Here is a 24,321-nt window from a genome sequence, read left to right on the forward strand (position 1 = left end):
CAAAGTGGTCTTTGGCAAACCAGGATGTATGGGTATGGTCACCTTAGCTATAGACCTCATTATGAGAAACACTGTTACACCGTTATAGAGGAAATATTATGATGGCCTATTTTCTAATTAAAATTTTAATAATATAGAATCCAAAATGCAAGTCCCATTCTGAATTTTACAAGGCAGAAGGTAGTGATAAAGTGAGGTACTTATGTCTACAAAACCCTAAGCCATTAGTATTAATATCATGTAAAGGAACAATGATGCTCATAAATTAAAAAATGATTAGAAAGGAATATGATTTTTAACATAATTACTTCACAATATAGATATGCCCATATGGATATAAATAAATGACTGAAGCCTGTTTGTATATGTGCAGATTTTAAATTTGCAGCCATATCACACACAGAAAAACTGGAGCTAAAGAATGGCTGTTCAAAAACAAAAACAAATAAAAAAACTCCAAAAATATGGTAACTTAGTAAACAGCTTAGCCAAAGAACATTTAAAATAGAAGATATTTAATTTTCAGTTTCATATGGTAATCCACAATTAATAAAGACAGGTTGTACTTTCATTAATAAAACATCTATTTTCTCAGCCAAGCAGACAGATGTTTTATTAAATCTTCACATTGGGAGCACTTAAGGTTTTTCTGAAACTTTAACAGATAAAATTAAGCTAGCCTGAAAGATCTCAGAATGTAAAGTCACAGTAAACACAACCCCCTAGTGTTGATCTTCATTGCAATACACTCTAAAAAGTATATTATCTGTGACCAAAACTAAACCAGACCAAAAACTACCCCCAAAACGAAAATTCTAGCACAAATGAATGAATGCAGATTCATAGGCTTAAATATATTTCAGTTATAGTTTGGACTGTGATCGATCACTGTATTATAGAAAAAGGCCTCTACATTAACCACATTTTAAAACAGGTACAGTATATTCCACATATTTAAAAAATGAAAAACAAAGATTTGGGGGGGTAAAATAGTAATGTTGGTAAAGCCTATCTTATTCATGCTACATACATCCCAGTATGATATGATTAATTAGCTATACAGTATCTTAATATAAAACCACAAGTGTTATCTCAAATCTGAGTCAATGTCTTTAAGGACTTATCCATCCATTCAATTCAATTAACTGATCTAAGCATTTTTTGTTTTAGTATTATCTTTATATTAGTAGCTAATTACTTCCCCCTTCCAACAGCTTACACTTATTTATATAGCAAGGTTCTAAGCAACGTTTTTCCTTTTATTCTTAAGAAGTATTCTATAGACCTCAAACAGATAAGACTAAAGGGAAAACCTTGAGAAATGAAAGAAATCTCTTGCCACCCTTAGAACTACCAAGTTCTACACTCAAGAGACAATTCTAAATTGAAAAATGAAAAAAAAAATGGGAAAAGGCAATATAAAAATTTCCTAAAATGTAGAAGAAATTAGACTAATTTAGTTTTCTTTAATATCTTCTTTAATAAGACATTACAGCACACAACTGAGCCCCCAGTGTGTCAGTTAAACATGGGGATGTAGATGCATACGAAGGAGAATGGAAACGTTTAATCTTAACCCCGTTCCTTTTGGCAACTAATGGCAATACAGAATACAAAAGGAGCAATTCTGTGTATTTTATCAAGTCTTTGAAGACACCATAACAGTTTTATAATGAACTTTGCTGTGATCTGTTAAAGAATCTTCAAATTAATGAGGATGTTTAAAAATTGTAATCTTCCCCTTATACCGATTTAAGCCAAACACAAAAAATGGGGACTGCACTAATAATTCTCGCATGAAAGAATTAATGTCTTATGCTATATCAATGCAGCCATCTCCCTATCACTGAGATCTAAAGTTAAATATGCTGTCCTCAGCTGCTTATAAAAAAAGGGTTAAATATAAGAACATAAAGCTTTTATTCTGAATTAGTCAGTAAAACAAATAAAACAAAAATTAACCCAAAACTTGTAAAAGGTTTTTAAATGATTTGTTACTAACATAAACATACATATGCTCAAAGCACTTTTAAAAACTTTTAAATTGTAATTTAACCAGAACTTCTGTTAATAACCACTATAAGCAATTAGGCCAACTCTAATGTTCTGGTAACCAACATATTGGGAATTAACAAATAATAAATCTGAAACTGAGGAAATCAAATACATGAAAAAAATGACTATTTTTAAAGTAAGAGTATAATAGGAGTTACTAAGGAACTATCACCACTGAAGCTTTTCCTTGGAAATATCTTATTTTAAACTTACAGTGAAGACAAACAAGGCGGGCAGAATATGTACAGTTACAAAACAAATGCAGTGATGAGTTACAGCAGAAAGAGGGAATGCACTTTGTAATCCACAGGATCAGATTTGCGGCTCTAAGCAATTACCAGTAAATATTTGAGTGTTCTTCCTATTCTATGAACTTTAAAATTTAAACTGAGTTACAGCGGTTTCACTTGTATTAATAGTTGGCAAAAGCAAATTAGAAGAAACCCAAATTAGTCTGTTTTAACTGGGTAGCATTTACCTCATTCATCGGAACCAACCCACTTCCCCATCCTTAGAGCCAAAAGAATGTGGATATTGGCCTATTTTAATATTTTTCTAGTTCAGACGGAAGTCATACTGTACACAGCCTTTGATTTTAGGAACCAGAACAAAGTAAAAATCAACTCTCACTTAAAAAGGAAAGGAAGGAGAAGGTTCTGGGAATTAACCCAGTCACAAGCCATTCCAATCTTTCTGTTAATGCAAAATCCATTCATAAATTGGCCAAATTGTTATTAACTTCCAAAAACTCCTTTGAAAATTATATTTCAATTTCAAATGAAAGAACTTGAACCATTTTCAAAGAACCAAGTATAATTTATAAAAGATAGATCTTTACCAGTTCACATATGTTCCATCATATTTTGTATTGAACAGTAGGCTAATTACTCCATTGTGGCATATACTTCAGAACCTAATTTTTCAGATGGGCTGACTGACAATCCAACCACTTTCAGGAATTTATCAGTTATCTACAAGCTAGACCTGGCTGGCATGTATAGCCAGGTCACACAGCAAGTTTAAATACTCCAACCTCAATCACAAGAAACAATCAGAGGGAAAAATGACACATGATTGCAATATACTAAGGCAGCAGGTAAGTCATTCTTCACCTAGGCCAGCAGCTGCCAATAAAATCGTGTGCACAGATTTCATGAATGAGTCTGCTCTAGTTTAACTATGAACATGCCCCTGAACTTAGAAAGGGAGATAAGAATTGCGCTTGCAATTCTAGCTGATGAATTCATTAGATTTTTATAAGGCAAATAATGTAGAAAGTTAGAACAGAATTTCTAGAACCATTTATCCTGTGATGTTGTAAAATCAAAGTACTACTTTATTAAATGAGTTATTTTATACAATATGAACATCAATATAATTACAATTGTAAAAAAATTTTTTATAACAAGGATGGACTGATTTTCAGATTTCCAAATCAGAGTCAACTGTACATTTACACAGAATTGTCTTTGCATGAAGCCCAAAAGGGAACAGCATAAAAATGAATGTTTCTGTAGCCCCTTTATTTTTGCTGATCAACAGTTTGTTAGAAAAGCAGCTGCAGGTTTGTTACCTAAGGTCTGAGACAGGAGAAGAGTCAAAGGTGTCACGAATTCACCTACAAAACATAAGCAAGATTTTCGGTGAACGTAAGCATTACACAAATGTGATTTATATGCATTTCAAATGTCTTTAAAAAAAAGCACAGGATGAATTGGGAGATTGGAATTGACATATATACGCTAACATGTACAAAACAGATAACTAATAAAAACCTGCTGTATAAAAAAATAAATAAAATTCAAAAAAAAAAAAGCACAACATGCCTAAGCTACGAAGTTAGTCTGATAGATCTGTCAGCTAAATTTTTATAAACAGATCTTTGATGAATTTACTTTAAAAATAATACTCATGCATATACCATCACCACCATTTAGAAAAAAAAATCCAACCACACAAAGTATAAACTGATTATTTTCAAGCAACTACCTAGTTTATACAGTGAATGCCTACATTTTGCCTTACATTTTAATGTACTCAGAAGCTCTACTAAGCATTCTAAGTAAAATACCTCAAAAAAGCACTCATAAACTTTGGTCTGCATCCTTTCTGGGAGCAAGACCCTCAAATACCTTTATAATAGTTATTTTCTTTAAACTGAAAACTTTCTTCCATTCTTGGACCAGAGTGGGCCAGCATCACCTCATGCCATTTTTGCCTACAGTGGTTAAAAACGTGGATGTTTCAAAGGCATTGAAAGGATATGGTCTGGGAAAATGGACTTTTAACAATTGTAAAGTTAAACATTAACTTCAGTAATGAAGTCTCAGCTAGAAGACAGAAATCAATTTTACAATTACAGAAGATAATTCTGCTCTCGTATACAGCCCTGCCATTAATGAACGAAAAGAAGAAAAGGTCATTTACCTGTAAACAACTTTATGCCTGAACATCAGCTAATTCTGGAGGAAGTGGAGTCTTAGGATGCTTGCTCTCAAAGTGCTGCTTGAAGGTCTTAGGGTCTGGCATTTGTGTCTAATTTAAAAAATTGTGCAAAAAAGAAGAGTTAGACCTGACTAATGAAATAAAAATGTGCTAACTTTTAAAGTCCTGAGACTACTCACGATTGACAACTATTGCAAAACACTTTTAAATTCCTATATGAAAAAGGACCCTGTAACAAAGAAATTCCTAGCATATTCCCACATTTCACATATAAAGGGTCACACAGAATGAAGTATTCTTATCTGATTAACAGTAAACAATAGGTAACATTTACCAAACACATTATGTTAAGCATGTTACCAAAATTCTCATAGAAACTTCCAGTGATCTTTTTTTTTCTTTTTGTGGTACACGGGCCTCTCACCGTTGTGGCCTCTCCCGTTGCAGAGCACAGGCTCTGGACGCGCAGGCTCAGCGGCCATGGCTCACGGGCCCTGCCGCTCCACGGCATGTGGGATCTTCCTGGACCAGGGCACGAACCCGTGTCCCCTGAATTGGCAGGCAGACTCTCAACCACTGCGCCACCAGGGAAGCCCCCTTCCAGTAATCTTAAATCAGGTCCTACTATCCTCATTTTATGTGCTAAGGAAACTAAAACCTAGAGATTAATTTGTCCAATACCTATGGTTAACCTAGTACTAGGTACTTCAGATCTCAAATACTACACGATACTGACTTACCTAAGCAAGGACCTTCAATTATTCTTTAGCACATTACATTAGACAAAACATGAAATAAACATTTTTTGTTGTTTTGAGTTTTTAAGTATATGAGCTACTCTAATATTTTCAGGTCAAGGTATTTCTTCATTAGTAATTTAGCGAAATTTACTTTTACCTTGCCTCTTTCCAAACAGAATCTGAAGCTGCTCAATTTTATTATTTTGAGTATATCAAAGCTCACTATGAACAGGTTATTTAATGTAATAGATTTCCTCTCTTAGATTAATGAGAACTTTTATGTAGTTAGGAACTTCTATTTCATCAGTAATGACTTCAATAAATGATAAACTTTAGTCCAGGAATCAAGCCTTAGCAAGATCCCTTCCCATCCCTACTACCAATTCTACCTAGGCATAGGGCTTTGGGGGGAACAAAAAAAGTTTCTTGTAACTGGATCAATCTCACTATGCACTTTTCCTTTGGCACTTTTATTCACTAACTTCAAGGGTAGTGAGCTTGAACAAACAGGCAAAAAAGAGACCCTGGCTTGGAATTTAAGAAAAACTTCAAGGCAGTGTGGTATAGTGGTCTAAAAGGTGGGCTCTGGAGCTGGACCTCCTGGGTTTAGATCCTAGCTCTTCTGCATACTAGCTGGGTGACCCTGCACAAGTTATTCAGTCCCCATGACTCAATTTACTCTCCCGTAAAATGAGAATAAAAGTACTTTATGCCATAGGGTTGTCACGTGAATTAATGGGCTCATGCATGTAAAACACTTCGATCAGTGTCTGGCACCTGGGCAGCACTCAATAGCAGCTGTTATGATTATTCTTCAAATCTAATAAAACACATTAATTCTAGTAAAAGCCCTCAATGTGAATATACTCTATTTAGTTTTGCAGACATCATAACTATGAATGTAGTGAAGAAAAAAAAAAACCAATTAATATAACCAGAGGTATATTACATAGCTCTAAATTAAGAATGTAAATCTGACCTTTTTTAAAGTTCAAAGTGTTGCCCTTAAGAAGACATCTTTATTCTCCATGAGGAAACAGATTTTGCTTTGTTCACTCCTTTTCACTAACACCAAGAGAACTGTGCCTGGCCAAAGGAGCTATCCAAAACATGTAATTGTTGGGACTCCTCTGGCGGTCCAATGGTTAGGACTCCACACTTCCACTGCAGGGGGCACAGGTCCAATCCCTGGTCAGGGAACTAAGACCCTGCATGCTGCACGGCGTGAACAACAACAACAAAAAGCATATATATGTGTGTGTGTATATATGTATATATACGTATATATATAAAATTGTTGAACAGATAAATGAAGACAGGTTCCTAACACAACCAGTTCTCAAATCTCCTATTTCAAGTAAAGCATTTATCTCGCCATGTTTGCAAAATTTTAACCTATACAAACCAATCTCTAATGAAAGAACTGTCCACGAGAAATCTATGTCTTTCAATTCCCCTTACCCTACAGACAGTGCAGGTATATATTAAGGCAGCTTTGGCAGCAGCCTTTTGGTCATGTCCTTGTTTCTTCTTTTGTCCAGCTTGCTTTTTGGCATTTTTCTGCTGAGACTGAATCTTCTGCTGTCCACGAGCCATATCTAAAAACAGAAGTTGAGGCATTAAAGTGAAATCTAAGTATGATAACACTCTCAGAGTTACAAACTCTCATATACAATGCTACTAGAGGATAAATTGATAGAACCACTGTAGAAAACTAGTCGTCTACTCTATAATCTCACAATTCCACTCTTGGTATATATTCAACAGAAGTGCAGGTATACTGTTTCTAAAACTGGAAACAATCCAAATGCCTACTAATAGTAAGATGGATACATAACTTGTAGCAGATTTCTACAATGGAATACTATGCAGCACTCAAAGAGAAGAAACTATTGTTAAACAACATGGTTATATCTCAGCATTAAGGAAAGAAGCCAGATACAAAGAACATATTGTTGTATAAAGTTCAAAACAGGCAAAACTAATCCATGAAGTAACGCTGGGAAGAAAGGGCATGAGGGGGATTTTTTGGGTACTGATAATGTTCTGTGTCTTGATCTAGGTAATGGTTATACAGGTTGATTCACTTGTAAAAATTCACTGAGCTATACACCTAAGAATTGTACACTTTCTTATATGTAATCTTCAAAAGTTTACCAGAAACAGTTTAGCCCCTTCCTCAATCATTTGTCTGATCATTTTGCAAAGGCACTCTCCCCTTCCAGTATTCACTGTGCGACCTGAGATTCTTACAACTTTAAGAGAAATAAAAGCTGTCATCTAATGTCTCTAAAGGAGCTCATATGAGCAATGGAAACCGTTCTCTTAAATACTCAGGTTTCATGAAACTACTGTGCTATTCTTTCTTAAAAAAAAAAAAAAGGTATTCATAGGATTGCTGGACAAATTATTAAATAAGATTAAGGGGACCTTTACAAAAATGAAAGATACCACTTTTTACTACTGATTATCTGAAATGAACATGGGTTAAAAATTAAGGGAAAAGAACTACTTTTATTTTTTCATTAAAATTAAAGACTCCTTTAAGACAACACAAGTTAAATCTGTTCACAAAAGGTCTATAATGAGTCTCAGCTGCTTTTTAAATACTTTAAAATAGGATCTAAGGAGAATTCCTATGGATAGTTTTGACTAGCACTGCAATTAAATTTTAAACTTTTAAGTCATTGCAGAACATGAACACACAAAGGATCTATAACTTCACCAGAAAACAGTGCTAGCTTTTTCTGACTGGAACCTTAACTAGTTAACAGGTATGAGGTCAAAGCATTTCATTAAAACACCTGAGCTTCTCCCAAAAAGAAAAAGGGAAACTGAAAAAATAAACACATCAATTGGACGAGTTCCCACTAGCATTAAACACTGAACCAGAAGTCAAAATATAAGGAAGGATCAATCCTTTTCTAGAAAGCTGGCTGAATATTTTAACAAATTACAAAAATGTTTAGTATGCTAGCCTAATATAAGAACCCCATTCTCACCAAATAAAGGTAAATATTACCAGACGTCTTAGCCCTTGAAGACTATCATTTCTGTTATTTTTTAAAAACCAAATTCTTATTAATTCCAAGCTGAAATGATTTTTTTTAAAGTATATTTATGGCACGCTTACAAACCAATTCCCATGGAAACAGATTTGGATACTTTTGTATTATTTGGATGATAGGTATTCAATCTTTATGCATCCTAATGTTTATAGCATTCTTAATGTCTCAATGCCTTAGTATCAATACCTTATGTTAGAATACTTCAGTTCTCTCATAGATCTGAACTCTTCCACACGATGTATGCTATGCTACGTATGTTAATACACTGTGTGGGTAACCTCTTAATTGTTTTACATTGGAAAAAAAACTTATAAAATGGTAAGCTACTAATTCTAGAGGTTTCTTTGATATCTAGAAGTTATTAGCTATTTTGATAACATTTTCATGCAGTGATCTGTAGAAAGCAATGCCATTAGATACACATTATTTTTAACTTTTGCAGTTACCATTTCTCCTCAAATATAACATTAACAATACATTTAACCCATTTTCATTGTCATCTAACAAAAGTAACAAAAAGCCATAGAACTTTTAATAAATAGAAGACTGCGGTTGCTTGTTCTTATTTTTAAAACAGAAAACACCAGGTAAGGGAAACTGAATCAGTCTAAACGCCTGAGGTAGGCCCCTAAGTTCTAGCAACACGCTGCACTGATTTCCTTTCTGAAAGCAGAAATGCAAACGACCAAACCACCTGCTTTTGGACAGCTCGACTTAGGACTTACTCTCAAGCCAGCTGAGTTTTCTACAAGATCTAAGCGTAACCAAGCGTAACTTCTCCTTGACTAAATGCAACAAACGGAGGAGCAAGAAGTCCTTTATAAGTACCTAAAAGCTGGCTTTTAATATAACTCTTATTTTGTATGGTCTTCTGAGGGGGCTCCAAAGAGGGAAGCAGTAGAGGGAATAAGGAGTTCTTCCAAAATGAGGAGCTCTTACAGGAGGCAACAAGTAAGCACTGTCCCAAAGATCCTCTTAAAACCAAAACAAACGAGTAAGAGAGAAATAGATTTTGGATCCAAGAAGTAGGATCATTCTCCACAAGCATCTAAAACGAAGAGGCCCAAGCAGTGACCAACATCCTGACCCTAACCTTTTAAATACATCCCTTTTGCAGAGGAGAGAGGATGAAAGCACCAGCAGTGAGGTCTATTTCACCCAGCACTTCGCTGAGCCCAGCTGCAGCCCAGCGCGCCTTCCTTCCCAAACCGGCCTCTCCCGCCTGGGAGAGCTCCCTCCTCTCTTCTGCCACCCAGAGCCACACAACCCCTACCTACCCGCCACTCCTCACGGACCCCGGCCCGAGACGCGCCTCCTGGAGGCCTCGGCTGCCCGAAACCCGGCCCCTTCGGCCACAGGAAGCCCCAGCCTCGAGAAACCGACCAGCTGCTGTCGCCGGCGGGTTACCGCTCCGCCGCCGCGGCCGGCCTGCGACCCGGCCACCTGCAGGGCCTGGCAGACGCCCGAGCTTCCCGTCCTTCCGCGGCCCGCGCCGGGACCGGACGGGCTCGGCCGCCCCCAGGGAGGCGGGGCAGGCCGGCGGCCCCTCGCGACCCGCGATGACCCCCCACGGTCCCCGCCGACCCCGCCGGCAGGGCCCCCACCCGGCTCCCAGGAGTCCTGCGGCGTCAGCACCGCCCCACAGCCGCTCACCCGGGCCGGGACAGTCTTGCGTCGGAGAAACCGCGCAGCGCGAGAGGGCCGGGGGAGGTGGCCGGAGGGAGAGGAAGGGGAGCGCAGCGCGCCCAGTACCGCTTCGGCCTCCTCCACCCGCCAAGGAGGGGAAAGGGGAGAGCCGGGAGCACAACAGCCCGCGCCTCGCACCCGCCGCCGCGCGCGCCCGCCGCCGCCTCAGCCTAGGGGGAGGCCACTACACCTCGTGCTCGCGCACGCCGCACAGCTCTCCCAGTCGCCCCAGCGTAGCCTGCTCAGCGCAGCCCCCGCCCACCGGCCTTCCTGCCGCGGCCTCCCTCCGCCCCCACCCGCTCGCGCGCCTGCGCCTCTTCCGGTCGCGCGGGCCAATGGCAGCGCGCCCCTATTACATAAGCGAGAGGGGGCGGGGCCTGGCGGGGACGGTGGCCCCTCAGAGACTGGAACAGCAGGGGACGTCGCGCTCTGTCCCCGGCGCACCGACTCCCCGTTCTCTTGCGTGCTCCATCTGGGCGGCTTCAGCCGGCCCTAGGAGCCGCGTGATCTCGGTCCTGGCGGGTGACGGCTCGCAGTGTGATTCACAAGTCGCTTGCTCACTCACTGGGGCGGCGGCCAGGCTTCGACCCCTGCGTCCCCTCTCACGAGCTTCCAGTCTCGGCGGCGTCCTCCTGTGCCCCGGCCTGGGGAGGATCCCGGAGAGGGGCGCCAGCGCCGCGGCGGTGTGGGTCACCGACCCCGGAGCCCGCCACCCTGGCACACCGCCGCTTCCGCCCCCAGTGCGGCCGGCGGGCCGGGAGGCCCTGAACTGGGACGCGCGGCCTTTGTTCTCTCACCACCTACCTTTTACCTCGTTCCCATGGAAACCTCAGTTATTTGACCATTCTGGGGGTTTTAGTGAGTTCAAGATTCACGCCTGACTGTCTCACTGAAAATTGCCGGCTAGGCCCCCCTGACCGTTTCAGGCTGACTACTCAACAATATACTGAGTTGTTAATACTTAGGGAAATGGTTAAGTTGTGGGTTTTTTGGTCTTGATTTATAGGCCACGACGGCTAATTTCCAATATCAGAATCAAGAGTGATGGCGATTGTAACGATTATTAGATGTTTATCTGGAAAGGGCAGCATGTTTAGACGTTGGCTTTTTCTTAACCTTCCCCCCCCCCGCCCCCCAGCACACATTGGTTTGTAATTAGAACTACAGATAAAACAACAAAGGAGGGTCTTGCATTTGACTGTCCCACCTTGACCCATAGCCTCCGCTCTCCCAAATTTGCCTGTCAGTGCCCCAGGAAATGTTAGTTGAACGTAAGTACATCGCAAGTTTTCTGGACTGGTATGTGTATCGCCAAATTGTTTAAAATAGCCAGGAAGGGGTTAACTGCTTATTGCATTTGGGTGGCATACGACAACGATCTGGTTGTTCACTCCTTCCTTTTCAACCTCATTTCAGTTCCTCTCGCCTTCACTTTTCACGCCCTCCCTTCCGTATTGCAGTTTTAAGTTACATGTTCAAATTTTATTAATATCTCTCCAGTATTCAATTGTAAGCTCATTTTCACCACTATATACCCAGTGCTTAGCAGCGTATGAAACATGGTAGGAATTGAAAAGAAAGCAGGACTTGAAAAGAAAGCAGGAATTGAAACATGGCAGGGATTGAAAAGAAAGCAGGACTTATAGTGACATTTCATGAAACCATAGCTTAATTATTAGTAGTCACCATAACCATAATAACTATATTAACCTGGCTAATAGGAGGTGGATGTGGTACTTGGAAAACCTAAAGACAGGAAATCTGTGTTTGTCTAGCCATGAATGAGATTGGACAACAGAAAGGGGTAGGGAAATCTGATTGGCAAAGATAAGTCTTTTTAACTAGAAAGGTGATTTCTGTTGTGAAATAGGGTTAATATGGCACTTGTTACCAAGGCCTAGATGAAATATTCATTCATACCAAGGCCTAGATGAAATATTCATTAAAACCAGTGTTTCTTAAATTTTTGAGTTATACCACTTTCAAGAAATTGGTAAATGCTATGGACTTTGCCCCTAAAAATTTCATGTACATATAAACTTATCCCCATTGGTAAAATTTCTGAACCTTGGTACTAATCACATTTTGGGCTGGATAATTCTTTGTTATGGGGGCTGTCCTAGGGACTGTAAGATGTTTAGCAACATCCCTGTCCTTCTACCCTCTTGATGTCAGTAGCACTTCATCTCCAGTTGTGACAACTGAAAATGTCTCCAGACATTGCCCAATGTCCTCTTGGGTCAAAATCTCCCCTGATGGAGAACCACATAGAGGATATGGTATTATGGTAACTTTATGTGATGGTTAGGGCATTTAAAATACAAAGGGAAAAAAATGAAAGAAGGAATGAATAAGATTCAACACCTGTGAAGTGACAAACAGTAAATGAAAGGCAGATGAATTCGCATAACTACCAGCTGGTGTCCTACTTATGTTATAGAAATGTGACAGCGAATGGGATATGAACTCCTTGGAAAAATTTTTATACATAGTTATGTTTTTAATCGTGAATGCTACAGTACTTCTACTGACTGTTTTTCCTCTTCTGCCTGAGACAGTTACTCTAGGTTAATATGCAGTTAGCCTGTGCCTATTTTCTATCCCAATCCCAATCAGATTATAATGCTGCTCCGAAGACCTGAAAGACTTATTTATTTATTTGTATTCATGTCAGATTTTCAGGGGTGAAAGAGCTGGTGGTTAGTCAATATATTCTTTCTCAGATAAACATGGATTTATCTGTGGCATGTAGGTTAATATCTAAATGTAGTGAAGTGCTGGGAATTCCCTGGTGGTCCAGTGTTTAGGTGCTTTCACTGCCGAGGGCCCAGCCTGGGTTCAGTCCTTGGTCGGGGCACTAAGATTCCACAAGCCACGCAGTGTGGGAAAAAAAAAAAAAAAAACGTAGTGCAGTGCTCAGCTCAAGGGTTCATTGGAGAACAAAGGAGGCAAAGGAGGCGATTTCCTGCCCCATAGGTCCTTGCATCTAGTGACAAATAATAACAACAGCAATAATCACAATGATAGACTCAAAACAGAAATGTTACCTTTGCTGGCTCTTCTTCCTCTGCTCAACTTCTACTTGTTGAGATTTCTCAGGGCTGCGAGGTGGATTCTCTTGTCTTCTCTACCCGCTTAGCCCAAAGGGAAAAGTTGTGGCTTTAAATAATGAACTTCATATGACCCCACATTTCTATCGCCAGTTCAGACCTCTCTTCTGATTCCAAATTAATATACCCAAATGCTTATTTTTCATTTCCACTTCAACGTTTCACAGACGTTTCACATTTGGTGCTATATGGTATTGAATCTAAGAAGCTATTGATTGTAAGTCACATTTATGTCCACCAAGATAAAAAAATTGCTTCCAGTTGAAGGCATTATACTAAAATACTCTTGATTGTAAGACATCGCAATTTCAGAGATGTTAAAGTAGGTTTAAAAATAATGTGATGTATTAGAATAGCATCAAGAAGAACAAAATACTTAGAAGTAAACTTACCAAAAGAAGTGCAAAACTTACATTCCGAACACTAAAAAACATTGTTGAAAGATATTAAAGAAGACATAAATAAATGGAAAGGCATTCCGTGCTCACGGATCAAAAAACTTATTATAAAGGTGGCAATAGTCCCCAAAATGCTCTGCAGATTCAACACACTTCCCTGTCAAAATCTCAACTGATGTCTTTGCATAAATCGCCAAGGTTATTCTGAAGTTCATCTGGAAGTTCTAAGGACCCCAGATGTGGTATAGTAAGAAATGTATTTGGTCTTTGTTCCTGTCCCATTCCTAAAAAGTTTCTAAACCCCCCAGAATGTTTGAATGATAGGAGTGTTTTTTGTAATTTATAAGAAGCTCCTTTTGAGCATACCTGAATTTATGCTAATAAGGTGATTTAGGTTGGGGGCCATAGATGGCCTCAGGATGGGGCTGGTCACCAGAAAAACCCAGTTATTAAATGATTAGAACTTTCAGCCCCACACACTGACCTCAGGGAAGGTAAAGAGGAGAGGGCTGGAGATCAAGCTCTATGAAATCTCTTGAACAAGATTTGATGAGCCTTCCGGTTGGTGAATGGGGCCTTCACATGCTGGGAGGGTAGCACATCCCAGTTCCATGGGGACAGAGGTTCCTGTGTCTAGAGCCCTTCTAGACCTCACCCTCTGTCCTATATAACATCTTTTATAATAACAGTTTAAACATAAGTAAATGTTTCTTTGAATTCCGTGAGCTGCTCTAGCAAATTAAATCAAAGCTACAGAGTAGACTGTGGGAACCTCTGATTTATAGCCCATCAGTCAGAAGTGCAGGTAACAACCTGGACATGCAATAGGCATCTGAAGTGGAAGTGAGGGCAGTCTTGTAAGACTAAAACCTTGTAAGACTAAATCCTTAACTGTGGGATAGGGTGCTATCTGTAGGTAGATAGTGGCAGAGTTGAGTTACATTGTAGGACACCTACCTGGTGTTGCAAAATTTCTTGATGTTTGGACAGCCTACATATCTGGTATCAGCAGTGAAGTAGTGTAGTGAAGTAGGTATTGAGAGTAGAGGAGACACACACAGGAGTGTTCTCCCTCACACCAGAAGAGCCAAAACAATGTTGAAAAGAGGAACAAAGTTGGAGGGCTTACACTTTCCAATTTCAAAACTTGCTACAAAGCTACAGTAATCAAGACTGTGGTACAGGCATAAGAATACACATATAGATCAATGGGATAGAATTGAAAATCCGGAAGTAAATCTTCACATTGATTTCAAAATAGGGGCCAAGAAAATTCAATGAAGAAAGGACAGTCCTTTCAATAAACGGTGCTGGGACAACTGGATATTCAAATGCCTATAATGAAATTGGACCCCTACCTTGCACCATATACAAAAATTAATCAAAAATGGATCACAAACCTAACTGTATATGCTAAAACTATAAAATTCTTAGAAGAAAATATAGGAGTAAACCTGCATGATCTTGGGTTAAGCAAAACCTTCTTAGATATGACACTTAAAGCATTGATGACAAAAGACATAACCCAGTTAAAAAATGGGCAACAGATCTGATTAGATATTTCTGCAAAGAAGATATACAAATGGCCAATATGTACAAGAAAAGATGCTCTCCATCATTAGCCAAAAGCAAAATCAAAACATTGAGAGTGTACTTCACACCTACTAAAATGGCTATGATTGAGAATTCCCTGGTGGTCCAGGGTGGCCTCAGCCTGCAGCGGCTTGAGGCAGGATCTCAGTTCCCCAGCCAGAGATTGACGTCAGGCTGCGGCAGTGAGAGTGCTGAATACTAGCCACTAGACCATGAGGGCCAGTGGCCAGTGACAAGGGCCCTGGCCCATCAGCTTTGTAGAAATGAATTTCCACAAAGAGACAGAAAGTACTGAAACAAGTAAAGTGTTTATTAGGACCTAAAAGAGTACGTGTGAATAGGCACACGTGGGCAGACTCAGAGAAAGGGTCGCGCCCTCGTGGTAGTTTGAATCACTTATATGGGACATTTCTTCCACATTTCCTCTGGCCAATCATCTTGCTTTGCCTGGTTCTGAGTCCGTATTTGGTTTATCTCAGGGTCCTCCCCTGTGTGTGCACGCATCTCTTAGCCAAGATGGATTCTAGTGAAGAGGCTTATGGGTAGGTTGACATCACTTACTGTGGGGTGGTGCCACCTCCCTTTTAGGCCCCCAAGAAGCCTTTCTGCACGTATGTAGTTGGGAAGCTCTCCTTGACTTCGAGAATTAGGAATATGTGGTCTCTATCTTTTATCTGGACAGGCTCAACTCCTCTTTGCTTTTGCCATTATCTCTATCTTGGAGTATCTGTCCACAGAGGACAGACTTCAGCTGCTCAGCTTGGGGCCCATCTATCTCCTGCCTCAGTTAGGACTTGGTGCTTTTACTGCCGTGGGCCTGGGTTCGATCCCTGGTCAGGGAACTAAAATTCTGCAAGCCGCACGGTGCGGCCAAAATCAATAAATTCATAAAATAAAATAAAATGGCTATGATAAAAAAGCAGATAATAAGTGGTGAACAGAATATGGAGAAAGCAGAACCCTCACACACTGTTGGTGGCAGTGTAAAATAGCGAGTCCTTTGGAAAACTTTCTGGCAGCTCCTCAGAAAGTCAAACACAGAGTGACCATATGATGCAGCAATTCCAATAGTAGGTCTATATCCAAGAGAAATGAGACATACATCTACACTGAAACTTGTACATGAATGTTCAAAGCAGCATTTTGGCTATTCATAATAGATGCCACATAGAAATAACTCAAATGTTCAGCAGCTGACATATTGATGAATAAAATGTAGTATATCCGTAAAAGAGTATTATTCAGCCATAAAAAAGAACGGAGTTCTAACACCTGCTACAAAATGCATGAATCTTGAAAACATTATGCTACGTGAAAGAAACCAGTCATAAAAGATTAGATATTGAGTGATTGGATTTATATGAAATGCCCAGAATAGGTAAGTCTATAGAAACAAAGTAGATTAGTGGTTGCCTAGGGCTGGGAGAATTGTGGGAAAATGGAAGTGACTGGTAATAGGTATGAATAAGTAGGGATTATCTTTTGGGGATGATAAAAATGTCTTAAAATTGATTGTGGTGATGATTGCACAACTCTGTGAATATATTGAAAACCATTCAATTGCACACTTTGAGTGGTTTGTATGTGAATGATAGCTCAGTAAGCTGTTATATATTGAAAAAACCACTTGCTTTAGAATAATAAAGAGCATAATGTCCAATGTCCATTGCCATGCCCAAATCTCCTTTTCATCAATCTATCCTATCTCAGTAAAGGCACTGCTATCCACTGGGATAATCATTTCAAAAGCCTCATTGTTAGTCCTGGTACTTATCAGTCCCTGAGCCGGCACTTCCAATCTATTGCCAAGTCATGTTGATTCAACTCTAAAATATACATTGACTCTGTCCACTGTTCACCACCTCCACTGCCATTATTCTAATCCAAATCACCATCTTTCATCTGGTTTGTCTGGGGCATGAACTTACCAGGAAGTGGAGAACTTCTCCCGCTCCGCCCTCCCACCGCTCCTTTTTTTTTTTTTTTTATTTTGGCCGTGCCTGACGGTTTGCAGGATCTTAGTTCCCCAACCAGGGATTGAACCCGGACCCACGGCAATGAAAGTGCTGAGTCCTAACCACTGGACCGCCAGGGAATTCCCTCCAGCTCCTCTTTAATACAATCACTTCTAGGCAATCAGAATGGCCTCTCTAAAATAAAGATCTGCTCAGGACACTTCCGTGCTTAAAACCCTTCACTGGCCAGCCATGGCACACAGAATAAAATCCATTACTCTCTTCATGGCTCACAAATCCTTGTCTGGGTTCTTGACACTCTTGTCTCTTGCTGTGCTCCAGCCTCAGTGGTCTTTCAGTTCCTCAAGCCTACCAAGTTCTTTCTGACCCGGGGGACTTGATATATGGTCTACCCTCTTTTGTGATATTTGTCATGTGCTTCTACCCCTCCGTCTACTTTCTAGTCACTCTTCAATTTCCGGCAGAAATGTCACATTCTCAGAGAAGCGTTCCTTCCTTGAGCCCCCATCTAAACGAGGATTCCTCTGGTTTAGTGCTCTCATAACACCCTGTACTTTTCATCCTTAGGACTTACACTATGTAATTTTTTTTTAAATTTTTTTATTTTTTATTTTATTTTATTTTTTGCGGTATGCGGGCCTCTCACTGTTGTGGCCTCTCCCATTTGGAGCACAGGCTCCGGACGCGCAGGCTCAGCGGCCATGGCTCACGGGCCCAGCCACTCCGCGGCATGTGGGATCTTCCCAGACCGGGGCACGAACCCATGTCCCCTGAATCGGCAGGCGGACTCTCAACCACTGCACCACCAGGGAAACCCTATGTAATTTATTGTAAATACAGTGTATATACATGTATATAGGTATATGTGTATATGTATATATATCTGTAGAATGTACATAAAATGTCTTCTTTCCATTTGACTCCTAAAAGAATAAAAATATGTAATACTTACATAGTTTCTACTATCTACCAGGCACTGTTACATGTGTTTTACATGTTTTGATTCATTTAATCCTCCCAACAACTCTTAGGTAAGTAAGGTACAAAATGGTTAAGTAAATGACCTAAGATTACATGGCTAGGGAGTAGAAAAGCTAAGATGTGACTCCTGGCACTCCGGTTCCAGAGGCTGGGCCACTGTCCTACACCATATGGGTAGGTTCTGTATGAGTTCTTTTCACCCCCCGTGTGTAACCAGCATTGAGCATAGTGTCTGGAATGCTGTAGGCATCCTATAAATACTTGCTGAATGAATATATGCCTGGGTGATCCCTCCAAACTTGGTTAGGAGTCCTCTTAAGTACCAGAGAGAGTGCTATGAATAGCATTTATATAATGATAATAATGTAAATATGGATCTAACCACAATTATAAATACAAATATACTTTTCCTGGGAGGATGGGGGAATGAGAAAACTCTGTGTGTGGTGAGGCCATGTAGGGGGATGGGCTGAAAGAGAACTAAATTCTCCCCTACCATAAAGTCCCTAGATAATGCCCAAAACCGGGAAAAAACTTTCAAGAAATAATAGTATAAGAAGGCTATTCAGAGATATAGAGAAAAATACCAAAAGAATTGACTTAAAGAATTATAAGTAGCTGTGGTTGAAAAGAGAATCTGGCAGGTGGGAAAGCACTGTTTTTCATAATTAGTCTTGTAGGACTAGCTGAATTTTTAAACTGTGTGCATATGTTACTGTGATAAAACCAAAACTCAATCAATGAAATGATTTTTATTTCAAGTAATTTTCTATCCATGTTTGTTTTCAGGCAGTATGCCTGTCATCACAGTGCCTCAGAAAGATACGTGAATGAGGCCAGCCATCTCGAGCACCATTGGCATCTCTCACAGTTAGAGCCTCTACTTTTCCCTCCCCATGAGGATATGCCTCAGGTTGCACCATGTCATTTTTCTGGTTCTCTGAGTACCATCTTTATCATTAGACTCTCAGGCAGCTGAATGAGCAAAGGAGAAGAGAGAATCCAAATTTAATGTGCTTGTCCTGCTGTCTTTCCATTATTACTCTTAAGCAGGGGGAAAACCAAAACAAAACAAGGAGATCAAGGATGGAGTGATTCATTCTTCTCCAGACACGGATTCATTGTCTATTGAGTGAGGACCTTTGCCTTGTTCTTAAATGTAAAGCTGTCTCTGGCTGGTCAATGGTCTTGATGTTGTCTGAAGTCTGCTGAGAGCACTGGTGATGGCGGGATGACTCCATAGAGAGAAATCTGTCTTGAGAATGACTCTTGTAGTTTTTCCTAACTTCTGATGACCTGCAGAGACTTTTTTCTTATGTCTCCACTTTGAACTATTACTTTGGAGGAGAGAAGACAAGAAAAGAAAAAAGTTTCCTTACTCTCTGAAATTTAACCTCTTTTTGGCTGAGAATGGTTATTAATGCTTTTAATTAAGTGCTTAATTATATTCTGTTTGATTTTAATAATAGTAAAGGCATTAAGACTCAGAATAATTTTTATTTTATTATTATTTTTTTAACCAGAAATTTTTATTCTTTTTTTTTAACATCTTTATTGGAGGATAATTGCTTTACAATGGTGTGTTAGTTTCTGCTGTATAACAAAGTGAATCAGCTATACATATACATATATTCCCATATGTCCTCCCTCTTGCATCTCCCTCCCCCCCTCCCTATCCCACCCCCCTAAGTTCAGAAGAATTTTTGTTTTTTGCCGTACGTGGGCCTCTCACTGCTGTGGCCTCTCCCGTTGCGGAGCACAGCCTCCGGACGCGCAGGCTCAGCGGCCATGGCTCATGGGCCCAGCCGCTCCGCGGCATGTGGGATCTTCCCCGACTGGGGCACGAACCCGTGTCCCCTGCATCGGCAGGCGGACTCCCAACCACTGCGCCACCAGGGAAGCCCCAGAAGAATTTTTAATGACTGATTCCCCAGATATAAAATGAAAGGGTTGGTCTGAGTATCTTCAAGACCCCTTCTAGCTTTTGAACTTCTATGACTTAATGACTCAACATGAACTTCAGGGTCTTTTAAAAGAACTCTATTTATGAAAGGCAGCATAACAATCACCACAAACTCCCTCCAGATGAAAATTTGAAAGCAAGGTTCCTTGCTATTTACATATAAAATGAAAAGGTAATTTCTATATACCATAGGAGAGAACTAAGTGATGGAGGGATGAGTAAAAAATGGCATGGGGCTTCCCTAGACTCCCCATCCCCCTTGCTCCTGCGCTGCCTCCTGACCGCAATCCAGTGGTCCCCAAGTGGCCCTGTGTGGTGTGGCATGCCCTCTCCCCTCTGGAGACGTAAGTAGTCAATTCTTCTTTCAATGGCTTTGATCTCTCTGTATCCTCATTCAGTCACCTCTATAAATTAAAATTCCATGGGCACATTATAATGGAAAAACTCTAGTGTTTAAAGTACTAACTCTTGATTACTAATAAAAGTATATATCCAGTGTGACATTCCCTGTAGGTTCATAATGGCTGAGATTTTCTTGTATTTTTGTTCAAAAAATTAAACTCTAATTGTTCTAAGTTGGTCAAATTGTTTATAAATACAGAATTCACTTAGGTCAGAGGCTGAAATGAATACATCAAAAAACACAACAAATCCAAAGGAACTTAATGTTGTGTGATTCAAATAAACCTCACATACAAATTCTAAAAAGAAAAAAATCCCATGGGTAGAAATGAGACAGTGACCTACGTTCAATTACGTTGTCTGTGTGAACTGGAACGGGGGGGATTCCCTGTCCTCCATGTGTTACAGAGTCTAAGCTCGTACTGCTTACCATACGACAGGCCAATAATCAAGAGACAAGCTGTTGGGGCAAGGAATAACGACTTTATTCGGAAAGCCAGCAAACTGGGAAGATGGTGGACTCATGCCCCAAAGAACCATCTTGCCTGAGTTAGAATTCAGGCTTCTTTTATACTAAACGGGGAGGGAGTAAAGTCAAACACTTCCTGGGTTCCCATGGGCCTCCGAGGGGTGTGTTAATTTCTTCCTGCCTGCAGTCATTCACAGGTGGGCCTGGTCAGGAGGTTTCCTGTGAACTAAACGAAGGTATTTTAGCGTAATGCTCACTACCTGGGAAGCAGGGTTCCCAGAGATGGGCCATTACATATAATTTAAGGTTATAGGCAATATCCCTTTAGTGATTAACTTGTAATCAAATACATAGGTTCTTCCCTATTAACACATGTTCTTTATGGAGCTGAGAGGTTGGTTCGCTTGCTTAGGACAACTTACAAAGGTTTACCCAGACTTCTAATTCAGTCCCCATGTGTGCCATGTAGCTTTGCTTCATGTTCACACATCAAACCCCTAGACTAGGCCAAATTCTCAAAGTAAATGACTTATTTCAAAGTACAGGGTGACAAAGGCATTTGGAGATAGGGAAGAGAATGACAGATCATCACTGCAGCTATGACTTGTTTTTTCTGGAACAGTTAGCCATAGAACATGCCCTACTGAAGCTGGGTCCCCAGCATAATCTTCCCATATAAAATTGAATTCATAATTGCTCAAAGCCTCCTAATGATAATAATAACAGCTATAATTTGGGCCCATGCTGTGTTACTCTAATCCTCACGTCGGACCTTCACAATACATCTCATTGTCTCAATTTACTGATGAAGAAACTAAGACTCTAAGATATTAATTTTCTTATCATCACACAGAAGGAGAACTAGTAAGTAAAAGAGCTAGGATTGAGAATCTAAATCTATCTGATTCCAAACCTGACCTTCCTTCCCCCACACCACACAGCCTCAGGAATGAATTCCAGTGTGGAGAGTTCCTCTTCCTTTTGGCTGAGAACCGCTGATGCCAGACTTACAATGGCTAACGTGGGCACCATTGTTCTTTCTATTGTCACGACCATGCTCTGCTACTCATCTGGGTTGCACAGAGAAATTGCTTATCATTTCTGGCTCTTGTTTCTTAATCTGAAAAAGAGTGAGGGACTTGGAGCAGGTGTCTTTTATGATAACAATTTGGATTTTTTAAAATATGATTGTAACTTTAATTATGATGTATGAAAAAATTTATATTTTATACACTTCTTATTCCCAAAGTAGATTTGGAGTACCTAAATACCCAAGTGTTAGTTTTATTTAGCTGACATTTTAACTTTTTTTCTTTCTTATAGTTTCAGAAAGTCAACAGGGAACATGAATTGGTTAACATTAAAGAGAACTATCTTTAGTGCCTCGGAATTTAAAGTACAAATAAGAGAAGGATGTCTTTAATAAACAAATGATGTGTCATTTGGGACAAATGTAATATGATGTGTGGGTTCGTCCAACACAGTCATCAGGATACTTCATCATACTTGGCATAGTTAAAATTTCCAAGGTACATGTGTGTTCATGTCAACCTTACTTAGTGTGTAATTTCACCACTGATTGGCCTCAGTGGGCTTGTGCTTTCAGCTGTCTTTCTGTCAGTGGGGTTGGAACCTTCTCTTCCCTGATCCATCTTTTGATTTATGGCTTACTTGTGTCAGATGTTTGGCTCACTAGAAACTGTGATCATAATAGTGCATGATTATCTGACCCTCCAGGGGCCTAGTCCCATTAGCCTTAGAATCCAGTCAGCTATCTTTACCTATCACTCCGTTCAGGAGATGTGAATTTTATGCATCAGCTGGGCAAGAGATGCTACCTCATTATGCCTTAGTTACTACATTTTTTCACAGGAATCATATTCTGTGATACTTAATGGAAGCCAATATTTTGCCTGATGGTATATGTTCACTGCAAGTAGTTGAATGGCTTATAAAATCATCCAATTAACTGGAGGGAAAGACAGTGTACAATGTTAAAAGCAGTTTTATGGACTAAAACCTAATTAAAACTAAGTTGAAAATTGGCTTTTTTTTAAAAAGAATGTTTTAAATTTGGGGGAAAAAGATACGGGGAAAAGAAAGAGAAAGAAATTGAGAGAAATAGGAAGATAATTTTTTATTTTGGGGGATCAAAAGTTTTTGAGGAAATCTGCATATTCTAACCCCTGACTTTTCTTGCTGTTCAATAAAATTTGCTATAACATGATGATTCTGAGTTCTTTAACTGTGAGACAAACTGTCTTTTGCTGTTATATTATTATTGTAATTAGAGTGTATTTTTCAGCTGACACAGCATTTCTTTTTTCATAACATAAAGGCTAAGCCTGAATTGTGACCAAGAAGTGGCAGAGTTAAAACTACAGATCATAAACACGTATTGAAATGTGACTGACGGTAGCAGGTCCAAAATATTGGAAATGCAGCTGAATAAGCATTTGAAGCAGGGTGTGATTCTAAATAACACCAATATATCTGGTTCCTGCCTAGTTAGGAAAGGGATGAGTAGACTTGCTAGACGAGTTGAGCAGAGACTAACTCGAAGCACTGAAATTGTGAGAATGTTCTCACGTTCTGTTCCCATAGGATAGCATTTGTCAGGTTAAAAAAAAGAAAAAATTGCCATGCAATGTACTTTCAACTAAACGTAAAACAGACTTTAGGATTTTAATGTTAAAGTGGAGTTTTGGTATTATCAGTGCAGTTAGTTTCTGAGAGCAGTTGGTTGATGTTTTTCATCTTATAGCTCAATACTCCACAGGCCATGTCACTGACTCCTTTATGCCAAAAATCTCTTGAGCATCCCAGTATCATGATTCATCTGCAGAATTACTAACAGGGAGTCATTTTCCATCAACCAAAAAGATGATTGGTCTATTTGCTAAACAGAATTCTGGCTCCATAAATTTGATTTTTACTTTCTTATTCATCCTCTTCTTCCTTCCAAAAAAAAAAGAATTTAGGCAACTGTTGACATTTTCTTAATGCATCATTGCTTCACTGCCATCTTTTTTGCTTTTTAATAAATCTATTTATTTATTTATTTATTGGCTGCATTGGGTTTTCGTTGCTGTGCGCTGGCTTTTCTCTGGTTGTAGCTAGTGGGGGCTACTCTTCGCTGTGGTGCGCCGGCTTCTCATTGCGGGTGGCTTCTCTTTGTTGCGGAGCAAGGGCTCTAGGAGTGTGGGCTCCAGCAGCTATGGCATGCGGGCTCGGTAGTTGTGGCTCGCAGGTTTAGTTGCTCCACGGCATGTGGACCAGGGCTCGAACCCGTGTCCCCTGAATTGGCAGGCGGATCCTTAACCACTGCGCCACCAGGGATGTCCTCATTGCCATCTTAAAGCATGTGTCAGAGGAGGGAAATGTAGAGGGATTGTCTTAAATCAGGGTGCAGACCAATTAGGAATCCCTCTGGAA

The 24,321-nt window shown here is 40.0% G+C and overlaps 1 protein-coding gene across 3 annotated transcripts; it reads right to left on the reverse strand.

Moving 5' to 3' along the window:
- Nucleotides 1-494: 494 nt before the first annotated feature.
- On the reverse strand, nucleotides 495-10,281 carry ZNF706 (zinc finger protein 706). 3 transcript variants are annotated; one of them, XM_030863023.2, is made up of 4 exons: nucleotides 10,185-10,281; nucleotides 6,702-6,838; nucleotides 4,483-4,590; nucleotides 495-3,673 (listed from the first exon to the last, which is right to left on the reverse strand). In XM_030863023.2, exons 2-3 carry the CDS (start codon nucleotides 6,834-6,836, stop codon nucleotides 4,495-4,497), a joined length of 231 nt encoding a protein of 76 aa, XP_030718883.1. In that variant the 5' UTR covers nucleotides 6,837-6,838; nucleotides 10,185-10,281; the 3' UTR covers nucleotides 495-3,673; nucleotides 4,483-4,494. The 3 variants fall into 3 exon arrangements, with proteins under 3 accessions (XP_030718883.1, XP_030718881.1, XP_030718882.1); XM_030863021.2 differs by lacking the exon at nucleotides 10,185-10,281 and adding an exon at nucleotides 9,962-10,178; XM_030863022.3 differs by lacking the exon at nucleotides 10,185-10,281 and adding an exon at nucleotides 9,586-9,859.
- Between the last annotated feature and the right edge of the window lie 14,040 nt (nucleotides 10,282-24,321).

The sequence above is a fragment of the Globicephala melas genome, chromosome 17 (genome assembly GCF_963455315.2).
Source record: "Globicephala melas chromosome 17, mGloMel1.2, whole genome shotgun sequence".
Lineage (NCBI taxonomy): Eukaryota > Metazoa > Chordata > Mammalia > Artiodactyla > Delphinidae > Globicephala > Globicephala melas.